General features: G+C 47.4%; 1 protein-coding gene across 2 annotated transcripts in view; it reads right to left on the reverse strand.

Moving 5' to 3' along the window:
- LOC311126360 (palmitoyltransferase ZDHHC3-A-like) overlaps window positions 1-15,871 on the reverse strand; it is a 29,135-nt gene extending 13,264 nt beyond the window's left edge. For both annotated transcript variants that reach the window (XM_084158510.1, XM_084158511.1), the window contains exons 1-7: window positions 15,707-15,871; window positions 12,582-12,642; window positions 10,423-10,518; window positions 7,756-7,942; window positions 5,149-5,273; window positions 2,762-2,858; window positions 2,420-2,501 (exon numbers count right to left, since the gene is read on the reverse strand). In XM_084158510.1, the coding sequence (XP_084014636.1) occupies window positions 2,420-2,501; window positions 2,762-2,858; window positions 5,149-5,273; window positions 7,756-7,942; window positions 10,423-10,518; window positions 12,582-12,601 (607 nt within the window). In that variant the 5' untranslated portion in view covers window positions 12,602-12,642; window positions 15,707-15,871. The remainder of the gene's footprint in view (window positions 1-2,419; window positions 2,502-2,761; window positions 2,859-5,148; window positions 5,274-7,755; window positions 7,943-10,422; window positions 10,519-12,581; window positions 12,643-15,706) is intronic.
- Window positions 15,872-23,971: the final 8,100 nt, after the last annotated feature.

Genomic DNA, 23,971 nt, shown 5'->3' on the forward strand with positions numbered 1-23,971 from the left:
CTTTTCAGATAGATGACTGGAACAATGGCAAAGGTGCATAAAGTTGTCGGAATTCAGATATGACATCATTGTTTTAGCACTACCTACAGTTTTTAAACTACGGCACGTGACATGGTTCAATGTGCCAATAAATCAGCACAATCTACTTTTGGGGTTTTTCAAATTGGCAGCGTCTTGGAGCTAGAACTGAGATCATGTATACTGTGATGCCGAGTAACGGAGAGCAACGTACAATACGGAGAACTGAGCCAACAAGGCATTAGTGGTAAGTACATTGGGGTGTCCATCTTTATGGACCTCCTCTATTGATTGTATGAGATTGAGAATGTTGCATTGTGTGACAAGTGGTTTTAACTGTTGATTGCATCCACATTACAAATAATTATGGTATGAACAAACGCTAAATAGAAATGACATTTCTCAGCATAGAAGAGTGAGCATCAAAGTGCACGAACAACATGCAGAGTTGAATCACACACAGACAGTCATACACTTACTGAGCAACATAGTGTGTATCTCTGCAATACTGCAGTGACTATGTGGAAACGAGGCTACTCCATATTCCCTTTGAGCGGCTGGATCCAAACAACCTTCACAGAACTACTGTACACAGTGCCAGTGACCAACAGAACTACTGTACACAGTGCCAGTAACCAACAGAACTACTGTACACAGTGCCAGTAACCAACAGAACTACTGTACACAGTGCCAGTAACCAACAGAACTACTGTACACAGTGCCAGTGCCCAACAGAACCACTGTACACAGTGCCAGTGCCCAACAGAACCACTGTACACAGTGCCAGTGCCCAACAGAACCACTGTACACAGTGCCAGTGCCCAACAGAACCACTGTACACAGTGCCAGTGCCCAACAGAACCACTGTACACAGTGCCAGTGCCCAACAGAACTACTGTACACAGTGCCCAACATAACTACTGTACACAGTGCCCAACAGAACTACTGTACACAGTACCCAACAGAACTACTGTACACAGTACAGTGCCCAACAGAACTACTGTACACAGTGCCAGTGACCAACAGAACTACTGTACACAGTGCCAGTGCCCAACAGAACCACTGTACACAGTGCCAGTGACCAACATAACTACTGTACACAGTGCTAGTGCCCAACAGAACTACTGTACACAGTGCCAGTGCCCAACAGAACTACTGTACACAGTGCCAGTGCCCAACAGAACCACTGTACACAGTGCCAGTGACCAACAGAACTACTGTACACAGTGCCAGTGACCAACATAACTACTGTACACAGTGCCAGTGCCCAACAGAACTACTGTACACAGTACAGTGCCCAACAGAACTACTGTACACAGTACAGTGCCCAACAGAACTACTGTACACAGTACAGTGCCCAACAGAACTACTGTACACAGTGCCAGTGACCAACAGAACTACTGTACACAGTGCCAGTGCCCAACAGAACCACTGTACACAGTGCCAGTGACCAACAGAACTACTGTACACAGTGCCCAACAGAACTACTGTACACAGTGCCAGTGACCAACAGAACTACTGTACACAGTGCCAGTGACCAACAGAACCACTGTACACAGTGCCAGTGACCAACAGAACCACTGTACACAGTGCCAGTGACCAACAGAACTACTGTACACAGTGCCCAACAGAACTACTGTACACAGTGCCAGTGCCCAACAGAACTACTGTACACAGTGCCAGTGCCCAACAGAACTACTGTACACAGTGCCCAACAGAACTACTGTACACAGTGCCCAACAGAACTACTGTACATAGTGCCCAACAGAACTACTGTACACAGTGCCCAACAGAACTACTGTACACAGTGCCAGTGACCAACAGAACCACTGTACACAGTGCCAGTGCCCAACAGAACCACTGTACACAGTGCCAGTGCCCAACAGAACTACTGTACACAGTGCCCAACAGAACTACTGTACACAGTGCCAGTGACCAACAGAACCACTGTACACAGTGCCAGTGACCAACAGAACCACTGTACACAGTGCAGTGCCCAACAGAACTACTGTACACAGTGCCAGTGACCAACAGAACTACTGTACACAGTGCCAGTGACCAACAGAACTACTGTACACAGTGCCAGTGACCAACAGAACTACTGTACACAGTGCAGTGCCAGTGACCAAAAGGAATACTGAGTGTCAGGAAGTATAGGACGTCAAACTAAAAAGGAGTGCACTGTCCTTTATGACTTTACTAGAGGCAGATCAACTAGTAGAGTAACTTGAACAGTTTCACATGAGATGGGTGGTATTGCCTCATCTGAAACACTTATTAAGAACACATAACCAGAGACCATCGTTAGGGTTGAGAGGAGCTGATTGAAAAATCTTTGTGTTATAATGAGATCTAGATCAAACCAATGAGCAGCCAGGTTTAAAAGGTCAAAACGACTTACTTGTCCAATCATCTTCAAAGCAGTAGAGGAAGTGGAAGACCACCATCACCAGAGAGTGGAGAGAGATGAGTGCAATGTACATCTGGAACAAAGAGACTCATGGTAAGACAGTGTCAAGTGTCAACGTAGTCACACAAACTGTAAGTCACTTTCAGGGCATTTGACAACCCAAACATCTTAATCTACACCTTTCCAATAGGAAATGTGTATTTGCAAATCCATAAGCTACATTTGCTACTTGTCTGTGTTACTGTAGCAGGCTGAAGGTGTAATGGTGTCTTACGGAATACGTAAACTACAGTATGGAATGTTACAGTATGTAAAGTATGCAACGGTACGTACTGTGAAGAGAACAAAGTACTTCTGGTTGTTCTCTCCCACACAGTTGTTCACCCAGGGACAGTGGTGGTCCATCTTCCGTATGCAGCGCTTGCACACACTAGTATGGAGGGGAAAACAAATGAATAACAACAACACAGTCCCATGTTTCTCAGCAAGATGTGCTAAAGTCAAGTGTTCAGCAGACAGTCTGCCAAAAGGTAACTGGTGATCCTAAAGTCAAAGTGTTCAGCAGACAGTCTACCTCAGGTAACTGGTGGTCCTAAAGACAAAGTGTTCAGCAGACAGTCTGCCTCAGGTAACTGGTGGTCCTAAAGTCAAAATGTTCTGGAGACATTCTGCCTCAGGTAACTGGTGGTCCTAAAGTCAAAGTGTTCAGCAGACAGTCTGCCTCAGGTAACTGGTGGTCCTAAAGTCAAAGTGTTCAGCAGACAGTCTGCCTCAGGTAACTGGTGGTCCTAAAGACAAAGTGTTCAGCAGACAGTCTGCCTCAGGTAACTGGTGGTCCTAAAGTCAAAGTGTTCAGCAGACAGTCTGCCTCAGGTAACTGGTGGTCCTAAAGTCAAAGTGTTCAGCAGACAGTCTGCCTCAGGTAACTGGTGGTCCTAAAGTCAAAGTGTTCAGCAGACAGTCTGCCTCAGGTAACTGGTGGTCCTAAAGTCAAAGTGTTCAGCAGACAGTCTGCCTCAGGTAACTGGTGGTGCTAAAGTCAAAGTGTTCAGCAGACAGTCTGCCTCAGGTAACTGGTGGTGCTAAAGTCAAAGTGTTCAGCAGACAGTCTGCCTCAGGTAACTGGTGGTGCTAAAGTCAAAGTGTTCAGCAGACAGTCTGCCTCAGGTAACTGGTGGTGCTAAAGTCAAAGTGTTCAGCAGACAGTCTGCCTCAGGTAACTGGTGGTGCTAAAGTCAAAGTGCACAGCAGAGTCACGTGGGACCACCGAAAAAGATGGCAGCACTTTAGAGAGCTCCTAACATCCGCATGTAAATACTGAAATTCAACGGCATACACTTTCATTTGTGTCTTAATATATTGACTTTAAGTACAGTTTAATATAAAGATCATTTACATTTTGAAACATCTTGCTAAAGTGGCGTTGTTGGAATGTTGACACACTTCTTCAAGCCTAACACGCGGTATTCACAGAAGGCCACATTGACTCCCAAATCCCCCCACCAAGACATGGATAAACACGGAAACCCACAGAAATTGGTAAATCTGAAGGATCTATTTGAGCAAATGGGAAAGATGAACACGATTTTGTTGGATGTTGCATCTGATGTCTCCACGATAAAAACAACAACTACCGAGCTAAAGGAAAAAGTTGATGCGATACAAGAGAGGATGGAGGGGGCAGAGGGACGGATTTCGACAGTGGAGGATGCAGTCTCCCGTCTGGAGAAGGGTAATGAGAATCACCAGAAAAGGCTGGACATATTGTGGAATCGTGTGGAAGAACTTGAGAACAGAAGTAGGAGAAATACAGTGAGATTGGTTCATCTGAAAGAGGGGAGTGAGGCTGGCGGAGGAACAGAAGTAGGAGAAATAAGGTGAGATTGGTTCATCTGAAAGAGGGGAGTGAGGCTGGCGGAGGAACAGAAGTAGGAGAAATAAGGTGAGATTGGTTCATCTGAAAGAGGGGAGTGAGGCTGGCGATGGAACAGAAGTAGGAGAAATAAGGTGAGATTGGTTCATCTGAAAGAGGGGAGTGAGGCTGGCGGAGGAACAGAAGTAGGAGAAATAAGGTGAGATTGGTTCATCTGAAAGAGGGGAGTGAGGCTGGCGATGGAACAGAAGTAGGAGAAATAAGGTGAGATTGGTTCATCTGAAAGAGGGGAGTGAGGCTGGCGGTGGAACAGAAGTAGGAGAAATAAGGTGAGATTGGTTCATCTGAAAGAGGGGAGTGAGGCTAGCGGTGGACTAATCTCGTGTGCAGAAAATCATCGCAGAAGGATTTGGATTTGATGACAGGCACGAATTCGAAATTGAACAAACCCATGCATGACAAGAATGGGCCCCCGAGAACAGTTCACATCCGCTTTCTACAGTCTACAGCCCGGGACAAGGTACTTAAAGCGGTGAAAGAAAAGGGTGGCGTTCAGTGGGAAGGCCGCCGGCTGTCTTTTTTCCCAGACCTGTCCAAGGAACTGGCAATGAAGAGGAAGAAGTTATCCTACCTACAGTGGTGTGCTGGGTCATCCTACCTACAGTGGTGTGTTGGGTCATCCTACCTACAGTGGTGTGCTGGGTCATCCTACCTACAGTGGTGTGCTGGGTCATCCTACCTACAGTGGTGTGTTGGGTCATCCTACCTACAGTGGTGTGCTGGGTCATCCTACCTACAGTGATGTGCTGGGTCATCCTACCTACAGTGGTATGCTGGGTCATCCTACCTACAGTGGTGTGCCCGGTCAGGCTTGATGCTGCAGCATTTGGGACACTTGTAGACCACCTGTCCCGGCTTCAGCTGAAGACTCTCGATGTACTCTTTAGTGGCATTCCCTTTTGGCACAGCTCCCTGTAGGACATACAGAGCAATAGGAATGAGGACATGATTGCTTATCACGAGTCACCTGTTGGCACAACAAATGGGGCCTACTGTTGCAGTGGTCAGGCATTGTTATAGAATATCAGTGACGTGCTTTAAGTTGAAGATGGTGTTTTACTGTATGACTGCTGTCTTGCGAGCTCTGACCCAACTTTGCTCATTTGTGAATCTTTAGCGATTATCTTTACTTATGATCGACAAGAACTTCTGAACCTCAGATCGGCAGTTACTAACCTCAATTCCAGCTTCAACATCGACTCATCTGCCCTGGGCTCTTTGTGTAATTCCGACCCAATTTTTGGGCTATCCAAGAGGAAACGCAGGCGAAAAAGAGGCAGGAGTGGGGAGCGCTGGGGAGATTAAGGCCAATAGTAAACCGGCCACCTCTGACCTCCGATAGCGGATTTGCTATCAACGGGACTCTCATAACCGCAATATTCTGGCCTTTTCTGAAACATGGCTTTCGGACAAGACACCCCCCATGGCTATCCAACTCGATGGATTCGCCAACCACCAAGTGGACAGGACATTGGATTCAGGGAAATCCAGATGGGGAGGGGTAAGCCTCTTCATCAACAACAAATTGTGTGCTGACTCTAGTGCAGTGGAAGTCTCCACCCATTGTTCACCCGTCTTGGAATACCTGATGGTCAAATGCCGACCCTTCTACCTACTGAGAGAGTTTTCATCTGTTATCATGACTGCTGTATATATTCCACCTCAGGACAATAAAAACAACAAGCTGGCACTTAAACTGTACGAGGCTATAAACAAGCAGGAAACCATACACCCGGAGGCTGCTTTCCTCATTTTAATTCAGAATCGTTAAGGCACGTAATGCCAACTTCCATTAACAGGTCTCCTTCGCCACTAGGGGCAATAAAGTCCTAGACCACTGTTACTCTACGCACAAGCAAACATACAAGGCCCTCCTTCGTTCCCCCTTCAACAAATCAGATCATGACTCTACACTCCTGCTTCTTATTTAGAAGCAGAAGCTCAAACAGGAAGTACCCGTAACTCGCTCCATTGAGAAACGGTCCTCCGTTTCGGAGGCTATGCTACAAGACTGCTTTGCTAGCACTGACTGGAATATGTTCCGGGACTCCGCCGATAGCGTCGACGAGCTAACCACCTCTGGCACCGGCTTTAATAGGTAATGCATCGCCAACATTGTCCCCACAGTGAAGGTTTGCTGCTTCCCCAATCAAAAATCCTGGATTAACACCGAAGCTAAGGCTGAGGACACGAACAAGTAGAAGAAGTCCTGCTACGACCTCCACAGAGCCTTCTAACAAGGAAAGGACAATCTAGAAACAAGGTGGAATTCTATTACACATGTGGCAGGGGCTACAGTCCATTACGGATTACAAAAGAACACCCAGCGGGGATCTGCCAAATGATGGCCTCTCTACCAGACGAACTCAATGCATTTAGGCACGCTTAGACAAAAACAACACAGAGCCGTGCACAAGGGCCCCCGCCGACCCACGGGACAACACTCAAGTCAACACTCGTAAGGCCTTCGGGTATCCTGTACTTCCTGACTGGCCGACCCCAGGTGGTGAGGCAAAATTACCTCCGCCACGCTGACCTTCAACACGGGGGCCCCACAGGGGGGTGTGCTTAGTCCCCTCCTGTACTCCCTGTTCACCCACAACTGTGTGGCCACCCACGACTCCAACACCATCATTAAGTTTGCTGAAGACATGACGGTGATAGGCCTGATCACAGACAACGATGAGACAGCCTATAGGGAGGAGGTCAGAGACCTGGCAGTGTGGTGCCAGGACAACAACCTCTCCCTCAACGTCAGTAAGACAAAGGAGCTGATCGTGGACTACAGTAAACAGAGGGCCGAGCACGCCCATTGTAAATATGGTATTGGCACTGACCCTGGAACTGATCCTGCATATATCTTACTTACTTACTTTCTCGTGTTCATCTTATTTCTATTTCTCATGTGTTTTTGTTGTAGACTTTTTACTTGATAGTACTACTGCATTGTTGGGATAGAGCCAGCAAGAAATGCATTTCACAGTACTAGTGCACTTGACAATAACAACTTGATATGTGAGTAAGGTCGTGTTCAGTTAGGCACACAACAATAACAAAACGCTCCTTTTCCTTTTACTGTTTCAAAACTTTGTGCTATGTACGGTGTGGTGCCTAACTGAATACAACCCAGATAACACCAGTGTGTCTAGTTTACAGAGCCTCGAGTCTAAGTTTACAGAGCCCCGAGTCTAAGTTTACAGAGCCCCGAGTCTAAGTTTACAGAGCCCCGAGTCTAAGTTTACAGAGCCCCGAGTCTAAGTTTACAGAGCCCCGAGTCTAAGTTTACAGAGCCCCGAGTCTAAGTTTACAGAGCCCCGAGTCTAAGTTTAGGGAGCTGTGCCGTGTGTAAAGTGTACAGTCAGAGCAGTGTAAAGTGTGTTCAGTTTCAACTCACAGGGTCGGTGCACATGGCCCTGAAGTGAGAGGCGAGAGCCAGGAAGGCCAGAGTATTGAACACAGTCCCGTTGACTAAGCTATAGGTCAGGTTTTTAGAAGGCAACAGCATGACGAAGAGCACTACAAATTCAGCATAGAACACCAACATCCAAGTGATGAACCCACACACGATGCCACACGCGTCCCTGAATGAATGGATGAAATAATTGTATTAAGACACATTTCAAAAACACAGTGTTGCCTCAGCTATTTGAGTTTTAAAAAATGCATACATTCAAATACATACTTAATTATCTTTAATGAAGTCAGCTGACTCATTTCCACTGTGGTGCTCGTTATCACTAGGTGGGCAGATAGAATAGACAGCCTGGGCAAGATGTTCTGTGCACTGAGCACTTCAAAAGGCACTTCACATTCAATACAACTGGAAAATACAGACAGTGTAGGTCTATACACAATCACCTAGACTAGACCAGGTCAGTAATCCAGTGATCTACCATGACCTCCCATTACAAAGGCTTAGGGTTGAAAAATGATATACAGTGGTGTGAAAAAGTGTTTGCCCCCTTGCTGATTTGTTATTTGTTTGCATGTTTGTCACACTTAAATGTTTCAGATCATCAAACTAATTTAAATATTAGTCAAAGATAACACAAGTAAACACAAAATGCAGTTTTGAAATGAAGGTTGTTATTATTATTAAGGAAAAACAAAATCCAAACCCACATGGCCCTGTGTGAAAAAGTGTTTGCCCCCCCCTGTTATAACACAACTCAACTGTGGTTTATCACACCTGAGTTCAATTCCTCTAGCCACACCCAGGCCTGATTACTGCCACACCTGTTCTCAATCAAGGAATATCTTAAATAGGACCTGCCTGACAAAGTGAAGTAGACCAAAAGATCCTCAAAATCTAGACATCATGCCGAGATCCAAAGAAATTCAGGAACAAATGAGAAAGAAAGTAATTGAGATCCATCAGTCTGGAAAATGTTATAAAACCATTTCTAAAGCTTTGGGACTCCAGCGAACCACAGTGAGAGCCGTTATCCACAAATGGCAAAAACATGGAACAGTGGTGAACCTTCCCAGGAGTGGCCGGCCGACCAAAATTACCCCAAGAGCGCAGCGACGACTCATCCAAGAGGTCACAAAAGACCCCACAACAACATCCAAAGAGCTGCAGGCCTCACTTGCCTCAGTTAAGGTCAGTGTTCATGACTCCACCATAAGAAAGAGACTGGGCAAAAATGGCCTGCATGGCAGAGTTCCAAGACGAAAACCACCGCTGAGCAAAAATAACATTAAGGCTCGTCTCATTTTTGCCAGAAAACATCTTGATGATCCCCAAGACCTTTGGGAAAATACACCTTTTTGGAAGGTGTGTGTCCCATTACATCTGGCGTAAAAGTAACACCGCATTTCAGAAAAAGAACATCATACCAACAGTAAAATATGGTGGTGGTAGTGTGATGGTCTGGGCTTGTTTTGCTGCTTCAGGACCTGGAAGACTTGCTGTGATAAATGGAACCATGAATTTGGCTGTCTACCAAAAAATTCTGAAGGAGAATGTCCGGCCATTTGTTCGTGACCTCAAGCTGAAGCGAACTTGGGTTCTGCAGCAGGACAATGATCCAAAACACATCAGCAAGTCCACCTCTGAATGGCTGAAGAAAAACAAAATGAAGATAGAACACCAACAGATGAACCACTGCGCCACTCCTGAGTGGCGCAGTGGTCTACGGCACTGCATCGCAGTGCTAACTGTGCCACTAGAGATCCTGGTTCGAATCCAGGCTCTGTCGCAGCCGGCCGCGACCGGGAGACTCATGGGCGGCGCACAATTGGCCCAGCGTCGTCCAGGGTAGGGAATGGCCGGCAGGGATGTAGCTCAGTTGATAGAGCATGGCGTTTGCAACGCCAGGGTTGTGGGTTCGATTCCCACGGGGGGCCAGTATAAAAAAATTATATGTATTCACTAACTGTAAGTCGCTCTGGATAGGAGCGTCTGCTAAATGACTAAAATGTAAATGTAAAATGTAAGATTTTGGAGTGGCCTAGTCAAATTCCTGACCTGAATCCTATGTTCCATGTGGGTTTGGATTTCGTTTTCCCTTAATAATAACAACCTTCATTTCAAAACTGCATTTTGTGTTTACTTGTGTTATCTTTTTGTTTGATGATCTGAAACATTTAAGTGTGACAAACATGCAAACAAATAAGAAATCAGGAAGGGGGCAAACACTTTTTATATAGGAAGGGGGCAAACACCACTGTATATATATTTTTTAAATAGCCAAAATTCCCAGGTTTTCTGGAAGATTCCTGGAATTAGGTTGAAATAAGCAGGAAATTCAGGAATCCTCCAACCGGGATTTCTGGAAAACTTGGCAATTTTGGGAAAGTTACCAGAATTGTGCAACCCCTAACAGATTTTTCTACCCATTCAATGCATGCTAACGCGAAGGTCTAGCAACCCAAAACATTGCGCGTTCGAACCACATGGACACCTTTGGTTCCCGTGTGGCTCAGTTGGTAGAGCAAGCCGCTTGCAACACCAGGGTTGTGGGTTTGAGTCCCACGGGGGACCAGTATGAAAAAGTATGTACTCACTACTATAAATCGCTCTGGATAAGAGCATCTGCTAAAATGTAAATATAACTACCTGATAAACCACATGCTGCTGGAGGTGTGCTGGGAGACAGGGACACACTGCTGCTCAGTCTGCAGGCAGGGAGCCTGCCTCTCCACGTCCCTACACCTGAAGAAGAACATGTTATTAACTCATACCAGATGGAAATGTCTTCTGCTGTACCAAATAGATGGGTCTTTCTAGAAGTAATGGGGCCAATGTGTGGCCTTGGGATTAAAATGTCTAAATGGTTTGAAACTAAAATAAAAAGGGTTTTATTGCAGTTCCACATGTGTACTTAGAGGAATAAAAGTTCATATGCTAATCATCCCATAACTCCACATACACAACAACATAGCTCTAGGACTATACATCCTTTAAGCAGGGTTCATACAGACATCAGCAAGTCAAATTCAAGGACTTCTTAAAGCACTTCATTGTAATTTTCAAGGACCTCAATGTTATACAATTGTATAACTTACATAATTGTACATATAGGGCCTAATATAGATTTTTTTTTAAGTTGGCCATTACCACTAAGAATAATGAATTGTTTTGTGTTAATATTTTATAATTTAAGTGAGAATAAGGTGGACAATGCCTGACTAAATAGACTGGCTGCATGGTGATTTTTCTGTAGTCTGTGTGGCCGACGCAGCCACACATAATAAAGCCATGAATAGCGGTACCATTAATCTCACCATTTGAATCTCACCATCGCTGTTTTTAACCATTAGAAAGTGACCAAAAAAACGGGTTCCTTTTTTAAATGGAAAGATTTGTATGGAAAGCCAAGCTGAAGCCAACAGATGTTGTGGTCCTTATAATAACCACATGGTTTTACCGCAACACCCTTCCATTGAAGCGGTGGGAAACAAAGTGGCCACATCTCACACAAAAACTGATCAAAAATGAAATCAGCTTATAAAATTGGCTACAATAATTACAAGGACTTTTCAAGCACAAAATTGAGGAAATGTCTGATTTTAAAGGCAAGGCCTATTCCATAAATCGAATTTCTGAGCTCCAAGTTGAAGTAGGCTACTTCAAGCCCCTAGTATTGTTTAAAATTGCAGGTGTAACATGGAAACCAAAATGTATTTCATGTTATTTCATTACCAGATCATATTGTGAAGAAGCTCACTAGGCTATGTCATGTGAATATCCAGAATAATTCATAGGAATAGTGTTGGGTGTTGCACAATAGTCTATCCTACACAATTGCGCACAGTAGACTGTGTCCAATCCGAGGCACAAAAACATATGAAAACATGAACTCATTACCTTAACGCTTTCTCTGTTAAATCTAACGAGACCCTGCTCTAAATCAAGCAGACAACAGATGATTAATTCACTAGGGATATTAGATCTAATGTGGATCCAGGCACAACTCTTCACCGGTGTAACGAATGAGACACCAAATATTCTTCACATTCCTCATGAACACCTTTTTTTCCAACACTTGGGCTGTTGTTGCATCGCATGTGCTATCACAACAGCTATTCATCACTTGACTGGACATTCGGAAAATTCCTTCCTGGATCAGATGACGTGTGAAAATATCAGGCATAACTAACCAGTAACAAGTACTATGCATAATTATTGAAGAACCAACTTAATGACAGTATCGATTTAGGTTTTAAGTATGAAGGTAAGGTGACTCTTTCGGTTAGAAGCATTCGATTTTGCAATCGCATACATAATTTTGGATTTGTGTGCCCATGAAAACTGTTTTCACCCCGTAACACAAGGAGACACTAAATGTTACTTATTTACACCGCATTTCTGAGATCACTATACAAAAAAAAAAAGTCCAACAGCTAGATCCAGGATTCTTACAGGGTTCAAGTTCAATGTCTAATTTAACTGATTAATACTTAATATATGTTATAACAACAACTTGCACTGCCATAAATGCAAGGACAGAAAAGTAATGTTTTATGTCATACAATTTTGGACAAATCCATCAAGACAACAACCATGATAAAGGGTTAACCAACTCATTCATTTTATTGAATATAGCTATGATTCCCACTTATATCTTAATGTAACGACATGAAAACAATTGGCAGATTATTATCAATGACTGATCAACAGCTGTAACAAGTTGTCCAGTGTAGGAAATCCTCACTGGTACACTAGTTTCTAGAAAGACCCACATGCACTCAGGCCCTGCAGTCACACAAACACACCTGTGCACCGGGCTCTTCATCTTACAGACTCAGGCTGGGGCTGCCTCACCGTCACCGCATGCTGTGGGCAGAAAGGGAAGAAGAAGAAGAAGAGGTACGACTGTGAGCAAATGGTGGCACATTCAGTAAACATACAGGAGCAAGGTTTCAGTAGAGATAGAATAGTGTATACTGTAACGCTGTATATTTCAGTAGAGATAACTGTAACGCTGTATATTTCAGTAGAGATAGACTACTGTATACTGTAACGCTGTACATTTCAGTAGAGCTAGACTACTGTATACTGTAACGCTGTACATTTAAGTAGAGCTAGACTACTGTATACTGTAACAGTACATTTCAGTAGAGATAGAACATGGTATACTGTAACGCTGTACATTTCAGTAGAGATTGAATACTGTAACACTGTATATTTCAGTAAAGATTGAATAGAGATACTGTATGCGGCTTTGTTAGCTGCATACAGTGCCTTCAAAAAGTATTCATACCCCCTTGACTTATTCCACATTTTGTTACGTTACAGCCTGAATTCAAAATGGATAACATTATTTTTCACCCATCTACACACACAGTATCCCATAATGACAAAGTCAAAACATGTTCTTACAAATTTTTGCACATTTATTGATAATGAAATATCTCATTTACATACGTATTCACCCCCCTGAGTCAATACATGTTAGAATCCCCTTTGGCAGCGATTACAGCTGTGAGTCTTTCTGGGTAAGTCTCTAAGAGCTTTGCACACCTGGATTGTACAATACTTGCACATTCTTTTTTAAATTCTTAAAGTTCTGTCAAGTTGGTTGTTGATCATTGCTAGACAGCCATTTTCAAGTCTTGCCATAGATTTTCAAGCCAATTTAAGTCAAAACTGTAACTAGGCCACTCAGGAACATTCAATGATGTCGTGGTAAGCAACTCCAGTGTATATTTGGCCTTGTGTTTTAGGTTAATGTCCTGCTGAAAGGTGAATTTGTCACCCAGTGTCTGTTAGAAAGCAGATTGAACTAAGTTTTCCTCTAGGATTTTGCCTGTGCTTAGCTCCATTCCATTTCTATTTATTCTATAAAAAAAAACTCCCTAGTCCTTGTCGATGACAAGCATACCCATAACATAATGCAGCCACTACGGTACTATGCTTGAAAATATGGAGTGTGGTACTCAGTAATGTGTCATATTGGATTTGCCCCAAAAACAACACTTTGTATTCAGGACAAAAAGTGAATTGCTTTGCCACATTTTTTGCAGTATTACTTTAGTGCCTTGTTGTAAACAGGATGCATGTTTTGGAAGATGTTTTATTCCGTACAGGCTTCCTTCTTTTCACTCTGTCAATTAGGTTGGTATTGTGGAGTAAATACAATGTCGTTGATCCATCCTCAGTTTTCTCCTATCACAGCCATTAAACTCAGTAACTGTTTTAAAGTCACTATTGGTCTCATGGTGAAATCCCTGAGCGGTTTCCTTCCTCTCCGGCAACTGAGTTAGGAAGGACGCCTGTATCTTTGTAGTGGATGGGTGTATTGATACACCATCCAAAGTGTAATTAATAACTTCACCATGCTCAAAGGGATATTTAATGTCTGTTTTTTGTTTTTTTACCCATCTACCAATACGTGCCCTTCTTTGCAAGGCATTGGAAAACCTCCCTGGTCTTTGTGGTTGAATCAGTGATTGAAATTCACTGCTTGACTGAGGGACCTTACAGATAATTGCATGTGTGGGGTACAGAGATGAGGAAGTCATTCAAAAAGCATGTTAAACACTACTATTGAACACAAAGTGAGTCCATGCAACTTATGTGACTTGTTAAGTACATTTTTACTCCTGAACTTATTTAGGCTTGTCATAACAAAGGGGTTGAAAACTGACTCAAGACATTTCAGCTTTTAAAAAACAGAATTCGACTGCCATTATGTGTGTATGCCAGTGCCACAACATCTCAATTTAATCCATTTTAAATTCAGGCTGTAACAACAAAATGTGGAAAAAGTCAAGGGGTGTGAATACTTTCTGAAGGCACTGTACATGCACTATCTACAGTACCTAATGTCAATCCAACCACTAGCCTAATTTTCTGGTAGTGTAAATATTGGAAACATTAGCCTACACGGAAAATCTTCCAGAAAACAAAACAAGCGATCCATGAGAACAGAAATAGGTTGTTCTGTGTGTCAGATATCCACTCATGCGTCCAGAGCACGCAATCACCACATGGCAAAATACTGTATGCAGCAGAGCAGTGTTTGTCCACATCCCAAATGGCACCTCATTCCCTATATAGTGCACTACTTTTGTCCAGAGCTCTGTGGACTCTGGTCAAAAATAGTGCACTACATTGGGAATAGGATGCCATTTGGGACGTACGTGCTGACTCAGTACTATCAAGGCTCTATGTGAACTGAAGTACTGCTGAGCTGTCTGAGCATTACCCCTCACTGTGATGCCAATGACAAAATTCGACCTGAGGATAACCTGAGGACAGACCACACCAGGACATCCGGAGTTCTGTGTCATTTTCTGACGAAATATCGTGCCTGCTAGTTACCTAATAAGACAACTTCTTTATACCAACATACCGCATTAGCTGCGCACACACACACCTGTGACTAAATCACTGGAGGTGATGGTGAAAAACCAGAGCAAGGGCATCACTGCCGCAACACATTGTAGCTGGCTGGCCTGTGCAGAATGTCCCACGACTCTCCCACCCACATTTAACCATCATACTGCTAAAAGATGCGACAGTTTGCTGGAAAGGCGAACTAGCCACTAGTGCGCCAGTAGCTAACGTTACACGCCAGCTGCTTTGCAAGCTACGTTAATGTTTTTAACTACCTGGCTAGTTATGTGTGACATAGTTTGCGCTTTGCGGATCCTTGACTAGCGTAGCTAACGCGTTAGATAGCTATGTAAACAGACAGCTTGCCATTTACCATTGTCATTTAACTACATATCAGCTAATATTAACTAACAGCTGGTAGCTAATCGTGTAAACAAATAATACTGGCTGTAGCTAGTTAATTAGTTAGCCATCTCACTACCAGGCTGGCTAGCTGAAAATGCGAGGTAGCTAACGTTAGCTTACCTAGAGAGCCAACGTTTGCTAGTAGCTAATTTACCTGTCTTCACATTGATTTGCCACGCTGCTAGACTCCAGGAACGAACCTTCTTCAAATGATCTGAAAACAAACTATGGTAGATCATCTAAATCTCGTACAAATAGGCAGGAATGTCTTCTGCTGAATCCCGCAGCCCTCATCAAGCCGAACCCTAGCTGAGGAACGCTCACCACCGGTCTCTTACGTCGAGGCGGAGTTTACTTTTGATGACTGGTCGCGAGATTTGCTAGCGACAACATCGAGTCACCATCAGTCGATTCTTGTAAAAATGTCCATTCTGAAAACGCTTACCTGTACCTATGTTTGTCCTGTACAACTGCGGTCCTTCCGCGGGGTGCTGAAATTGATACTTTCAACAAAAACTTTTATCGAATACAACCACCGACTTTTTCCCCATTAGTGTTGCTCATACTACATACGCTGAAATTCAAGTGGCACATGCACATTCACGCTGAGTTGAGCTACACAAATGAGGAAAAAGTCGGTGGTTGTATTCGATAAACGTTTTTATTAAAAGTATACATTTCAGCACCGCAATTGTACAGGACAAACATATTGTAATGACCTGACTAGATCATAAAAGAACAACTGTCCAGACAGAGGATTGAGTTTACGAATGGACGGTTTATTAAACCAACTTTACACAGGCTACTGTTTGGCCGTAGCCCACGCCAAATAAATGAAAGATAACCCACAAGCCAATCGCGACCTTCTCTTGTGAAGCCCAGACGTAAAAAGAGAGAGAACAAAGGCTAAACCTGGTCTTAACTTCCAATGCTCCATCCCCCTGCCCAACCCCCCTCCACGCCACTCCGCCAACCGCCAGGATGCCCGGCATCAGAACATTCCAGGCATTCCCGTGAATGGCAGATAGCAGGTTGATTGACATGTCGGACCCCGCGAACACTGGGTACTGGTAGGTACAACACAACCATCTACTAGCCTAACCCATAACACACAGCTGTCTGTGCGGGTCGCTACACAGCCCCCCCACCACAAAGTCCCTCGTCCCCGAGGGAACAAACAAAGTCTCTGAAGCGACCCGGAGGTCTCCTTTGCCTGCGTGGCTGTGATGGCCGCAGAGTGCCCCTCTGGGAACCAGGGGATGAAGGCAAGGACATGGGGGACAAGGAAGCGGGAACGGGTAATACAGTCCGTGGCTCTGGGGAACCACGCGGTGACACAGGGGGAGTGGGCTGTCTGGAGCCTTGTCTGCGGCACCTGGGGGTGGGTGCCTGGAGAATGTCATTGCCAGAGAGGGGAATTGTGGGGGTTCCTGGGGTTTGGGGAGAAGAGGCCCCTCTATATGTGGCTAACCTGTCCCGGTGCAGTGTCACCTTTCTCCCACTGGGAGGAAGCTGCACCCGGTAAACAACCTCCCCTACCCTCTCCAGGACACTGCAGGGTCCCACCCAGTGACTGTCCAACTTGGGGCATCTGCCTTTTTTCCTTAGCGGGCTGTAGACCCAGACCAGCTCCCCAGCCACAAAGTGCCTTCCCCGGGTGTGCACGTCATAGTTCCTCTTCTGCCTCACACCTGCATTCAGCAGCTGCTCTCTGGCGAAGGTGTGGGCTGTCTCCAGGCGGTCCTGGAGTCTCCGGGCATACTCCGGCCCCGGGGAAACATGAGGGCTATCCAGGGGCCGACCAAACGCCATCTCCGCAGGGGTACGGATCTCTCTCCCCAGCATGAGGAGGGCAGGCGTGCAGGAGGTGGAGTCTTGGACAGCGGAGCGGCATGCCATGAGGACCATAGGCAGGTGCTTGTCCCAGTCACGCTGGTGTTTGGAAGAGACGATGGCCAGCTGCTGTCCAAGCGTTTTGTTGAAGCGCTCCACAAGGCCATCACTTTGAGGATGGAGAGGAGTAGTGCGGGTCTTGTGCATACCCAGCCTCTCACACATGGTGGCGAACACACAGGACTCAAAGTTTCTGCCTTGGTCGCTGTGGATGGACTCTGCAGCTCCAAACCTGCTGAACATCCCCGCTGTCAGGGCGTCGACGATGGTCTCTGCCTCCTGGTCAGGCAGAGCATAGGCCTCGGGCCATTTTGTGAAATAGTCCATGGCCGTGAGCACCCAGCGGTTTACACTGTCTGTGGTGGGGAACGGCCCAACTACATCCACTCCCACCCTCTCCATGGGAGCCCCCACTGGGAACTGTTGGAGCTGAGCATGAGAGCGGCCTGGGGGGCCCTTTCTCGCTGTGCAGTTGTCACAGCGGCGGCAAAAGTCTTCCACATCCCTCTTGTGCTGCCCCCAGTAAAAGCCCTGACGGAGGCGGCGCAGTGTTTTTGTGACCCCAAAGTGTCCAGTCCCCACCCCCCCATGAGTACTCTGGAGCACAGCCTCCCGCAATGCTTTTGGGACCACCACCTGCCACCTCTCCTCCCCCGTAGCTGACTCCTTCCATGCCCGCTGTAACACGCCATCAGCCAGCCGCAGTCGCTCAAACTTTGACCACAACCCTTTGGTCGCGAGTGAGAGCGCTGTCACCTCTTCCCATGGTGGCCTCACCTGCGCCTCTACCCACTGTAGCACTGGCTGTAGGTCTGTGTCCCGTCCCTGCCGCTGCCCCCATTCAGCCACGTCGACAGTCTGCAGCTCACAGCAGACAGGCCCGCTCGCCCGACACACTGTGGCACAGACCCCCTCCTCTGCACACAGCTCTCTCTCCCGTCCCTCTCTCCGTTCACAGTGGCGGCAGCCGTCTGCAGTACAGGGCCGACGGGACATGGCGTCGGCGTTGGAGTGGCGTGCCCCTGCCCTGTGCACCACCGTGAAGTCATACGGCTGAAGCTCCTCCAACCAGCGTGCCACCTGCCCCTCTGGCTCTCTGAAAGACATGAGCCACTGGAGAGCAGAGTGGTCAGTCCTTACAGTAAAGGGCAGACCACCCAGGTAGTACTTGAAGTGTTTGACGGAAGCCACAACAGCCAAGAGCTCCCGCCGGGTGACACAGTAGCGGCGCTCATGTTTGTCAAATGTTTTGCTGAAGTACGCCACCGCTCTCTCCCCCTCTGGCCCCACCTGGGCCAGCACCCCACCCATGCCCACATTGCTCGCGTCTGTGTCCAGGATAAAGGGCAATGTGAGGTCAGGGGGGGCGAGCACGGGGGCCTCGATCAGTGCACGTTTGAGGGTGTTGAACGCCTCCTCACACTCCACTGTCCAAGTGAAAGCCTTGTCCTTCGGCAGCAGGCGGTTCAGTGGAGCAGCAACGCTTGAGAAGCCCCGTACAAACCTCCTGTAGTACGAGGCCAGGCCCAGGAAGCTCTTCAGCTGACGCTGGTCGGTGGGGGTGGGCCAGTCTCTGACAGCCGCTACCTTGTCCTCCATGGTGCTGATCCCCTCCTTCCCCACTCGGTGGCCCAAGAAGGACACCTCTCTCCTCATGAAGTGGCACTTCTCGGGGTGGAGCTTCAGACCTGCGGCAGCCACCCTCTCCAGCACACACCGTAGCGCCCCCAGGGCTGACTGGAAGGAGCTGCCATGGGCCAGGATGTCATCGAGGTATACCAGACACTGCTGTCGGGGGATGCCATCCAGCACCCTGTCCATCAAACGCTCAAAAGTAGCTGGAGCGTTGCACAGGCCAAAGCACAGGACCTTGAACTGCCAGTGTCCTCTGTTAGTGGAGAACGCAGTTTTGGCTCTGGCCTCTGGGGAGAGGGGCACCTGCCAGTAGCCACTGCGGAGGTCTAGTGAGGAGAACCAGGAGGACCCCCTAACCAGGTCCAGCGACTCATCGATACGTGGTATGGGGTATGAGTCCTTCCTGGTTACCTCGTTCAGCCGCCTGTAGTCCGCACAGAACCTCAGCTTGCCCCCCTTCTTCGGAACCATGACGACTGGCGCCGCCCAGGGGCTGTCTGAGGGCTCAATGAAGTCTGCCCGCTGCATCTCCAACACAGCCTTGTCTGCCGCCTCCTGGCGTGCCAGCGGGATACGGCGGGGACGCATCTTGATAGGTCGAGCATCACCTGTGTCGATCTCATGCTGCACCAGATGAGTCTGACCCACCTCTTCCTCACTCAGCGCAAAGCTGTCTCTGAATTCAAACAGCAACTGCCTCAACCGTTCCTGCTGCTCGGGGTCAAGACCAACACAGTTCCTCCCCCATATCTCCCTCACTGCAGACAGTGTCCTCTCCCCTCCCATCTGGGGTAGCTGGGCTGGGGGGGCGCGGCCCGGGCTCACAGAGGACTGTGTCGTGGAGGTAGCTGGGGGAATGTAACGCAACGCCGTAGGTGACAGGGGGGCTGGGGAAAAGTCACACCCAGATGTGGGGGAGGGGGGGCAGCCATGAGTCTCTGCTGCTTTAACTGTTGGAGTAAAGGGTTTGTTGGGTTGAGTGAATGTGACATTAGGGGCCATGGTGACCTCCGGCCCTCCCTGGAAGCTCAGTGTGCCCCTATTTAGGTCTAACTGGCAGCCTGTGCTCCTAAGAAAGTCCAACCCCAGGATACAAGGGTCCTGCACAGCCGCCACCCACACAGGATGACGCACAGTCCTGCCCCCTACTGTCAGAGTCATTATTCCCTTCCCTTCAATGGGTGCCAGCTCACCTGTGACTGTGCGGAGCTGCACAGTTGTAGGCTCACACTGAGTCCAACCTGGCACAACATCTGGCCTCACCAGGGTTACTGTGGACCCAGTGTCCACCAGGGCGGAGCAGGGCACCCCCTCCACAGTGACAGGGACATGACAAAAGTCCCCAACACAGGTCCGGCCCACCACAACAACAGGCTCCATCCGCTTGCCCTCGTCTGCTTCTGGGGGAAGTGGAGCCTTGCTTCCCCGTCTGTGCCGGTGGGCTCCTCCTGAAGAAGATGGTGGTTGGGATAGAAAGCCAGGGGTCCGCACTACCCGGTCTATGCGGACCCCGAGCCGTTTCCCTGAGCTCTGGGGGACATGGGGCAATCTCGGCGCAGATGGCCTGGCTGGCCACAACCCCAGCAGACCCTGGGACCAGGGCGTGTGTTTCGTGCCGCCTGTAGCGACACAGCACGAATGAGTTCTGTCATTTCAGCCACCCATGCAGGCTTTTTCGGCTCCGGGCTGCTCTGCCCCCCAGCTCGCACAGAGGGTCTGTCTCCCTGCACCCCCACCAAAGCCCCAGCTGAAGCCCCAGCCCACACCAGCTCCCTCTCCAAAGCCATCTCCAAGGCTAACTGCAATGACTCAGGATGAGCCAGCTGGGTCTGTATGCGCAGCTCCGTAGGAGAGAGCGCCTGTATGAACTGGTCCCGTGCTAGCTCGCTCTGCAGGGAGGGGGGCATGTGAGCATATGCCCGCCGAGAGAGGCTCTCAATGTCATTAGCTAGCACCCGTAGAGGCTCTCCAGGCTGCCTGCGTCTATTACTCAGTTCGGAGCGCAGTAGCCCGGGCTGTACACACTGTCCATAGCGCCTCCTCAGTGCTCCCACTAAAGCACCATAATCACGTCTGTCCTCGGGGCTAATCAATATCAAACAGGCCAGAGCTTCATCCGTGAGGCATAAAGCCAACTGCAGTGCCCTATCTTCATCCGACCACCCCCTAAAATGAGCTAACAGTTCAAACTGAGCATGAAAAGCTTCCCAATCCGCCTTACCGGAATACTTCGGGGTCTTAACGGATACGGACGCAGCCGGGAACTGGGCGCCGCCATGTTTGTTTACATCCTGAGCCCCAGATTCCTCGTCCCGCCGCGTCGACGTCACCCCTTCGGTCCGCCCACCAGAATCCGCGCGAAACACAGTCGACGAAGCACTCATGCCCGCTTCAGCCGCCATCACTCTAACGTCCTCCCTCAAGCGGCCTCTGGGCTCCGATGCCCTGGCGATCTCCTCAGCCAGAACCCCCGACGTCCATGCACACGCACCTCCTTGGCCATAATCGTCCCCTACCTCCACCTTCACTTTCGGATTCCCTCGAAGCATCTTCAACCCCCGTTCTCACCTACGGTAGCTAGCCACAGAAGTCAGCTAGCTAGCTGGCTAACTTTTATCAATGTTTTTACTTCTGACACCAATGTAATGACCTGACTAGATCATAAAAGAACAACTGTCCAGACAGAGGATTGAGTTTACGAAAGGACGGTTTATTAAACCAACTTTACACAGGCTACTGTTTGGCCGTAGCCCACGCCAAATAAATGAAAGATAACCCACAAGCCAATCGCGACCTTCTCTTGTGAAGCCCAGACGTAAAAAGAGAGAGAACAAAGGCTAAACCTGGTCTTAACTTCCAATGCTCCATCCCCCTGCCCAACCCCCCTCCACGCCACTCCGCCAACCGCCAGGATGCCCGGCATCAGAACATTCCAGGCATTCCCTTGATTGGCAGATAGCAGGTTGATTGACATGTCGGACCCCGCGAACACTGGGTACTGGTAGGTACAACACAACCATCTACTAGCCTAACACATAACACACAGCTGTCTGTGCGGGTCGCTACAATATGTACCACTAAGCGTTTTCAGAATTGACATTTTTACAAGAATCGACAGATTTTGACTCAATGTTGTTGCTAGCAAATCTCGCAACCAGTTATCAAAACTCAACTCCGCCACAATTTAAAAGAACCCAGTTGAGCGTTCCTCAGCTACCGGAAACAACTTCTTCTTCGTCTTTAAATTGTATTTGCGGATCGCATCCAACTAAGAGGTGAATATAAGCCACCTACTGTACTGGAGTGTGAGGCCGGTCACAACCTCCCTTTACTGTACATCTATACGAAAAGGGAAGACATATTGCCCTACCAACTAACCTTACATCCATTAAAAACCTCACCACTATTCCACCCTATCTGATCCTACAGATGGGAGGACAGGACACTATCGTTCAACACACCTTGTAACTCCTCTGCAGTAAAATCTCATACATACAGTGGGGGAAAAAAAGTATTTAGTCAGCCACCAATTGTGCAAGTTCTCCTACTTAAAAAGATGAGAGAGGCCTGTAATTTTCATCATAGGTACACGTCAACTATGACAGACAAAAATGAGAGAATAAAAATCCAGAAAATCACATTGTAGGATTTTTTATGAATTTATTTGCAAATTATGGTGGAAAATAAGTATTTGGTCAATAACAAAAGTTTCTCAATACTTTGTTATATACCCTTTGTTGGCAATGACACAGGTCAAACGTTTTCTGTAAGTCTTCACAAGGTTTTCACACACTGTTGCTGGTATTTTGGCCCATTCCTCCATGCAGATCTCCTCTAGAGCAGTGATGTTTTGGGGCTGTCGCTGGGCAACACAGACTTTCAACTCCCTCCAAAGATTTTCTATGGGGTTGAGATCTGGAGACTGGCTAGGCCACTCCAGGACCTTGAAATGCTTCTTACGAAGCCACTCCTTCGTTGCCCAGGCGGTGTGTTTGGGATCATTGTCATGCTGAAAGACCCAGCCACGTTTCATCTTCAATGCCCTTGCTGATGGAAGGAGGTTTTCACTCAAAATCTCACGATACATGGACCCATTCATTCTTTCCTTTACACGGATCAGTCGTCCTGGTCCCTTTGCAGAAAAACAGCCCCAAAGCATGATGTTTCCACCCCCATGCTTCACAGTAGGTATGGTGTTCTTTGGATGCAACTCAGCATTCTTTGTCCTCCAAACACGACGAGTTGAGTTTTTACCAAAAAGTTCTATTTTGGTTTCATCTGACCATATGACATTCTCCTATCCTCTTCTGGATCATCCAAATGCACTCTAGCAAACTTCAGATGGGCCTGGACATGTACTGGCTTAAGCAGGGGGACACGTCTGGCACTGCAGGATTTGAGTCCCTGGCGGTGTAGTGTGTTACTGATGGTAGGCTTTGTTACTTTGGTCCCAGCTCTCTGCAGGTCATTCACTAGGTCCCCCCGTGTGGTTCTGGGATTTTTGCTCACCGTTCTTGTGATCATTATGACCCCACAGGGTGAGATCTTGCGTGGAGCCCCAGATCGAGGGAGATTATCAGTGGTCTTGTATGTCTTCCATTTCCTAATAATTGCTCCCACAGTTGATTTCTTAAAACCAAGCTGCTTACCTATTGCAGATTCAGTCTTCCCAGCCTGGTGCAGGTCTACAATTTTGTTTCTGGTTTCCTTTGACAGCTCTTTGGTCTTGGCCATAGTGGAGTTTGGAGTGTGACTGTTTGAGGTTGTGGACAGGTGTCTTTTATACTGATAACAAGTTCAAACAGGTGCCATTAATACAAGTAACGAGTGGAGGACAGAGGAGCCTCTTAAAGAAGAAGTTACAGAGCTGTGAGAGCCAGAAAACTTGCTT

The sequence above is a fragment of the Coregonus lavaretus genome, assembly GCF_964263955.1.
Source record: "Coregonus lavaretus genome assembly, chromosome: 3".
NCBI lineage: Eukaryota > Metazoa > Chordata > Actinopteri > Salmoniformes > Salmonidae > Coregonus > Coregonus lavaretus.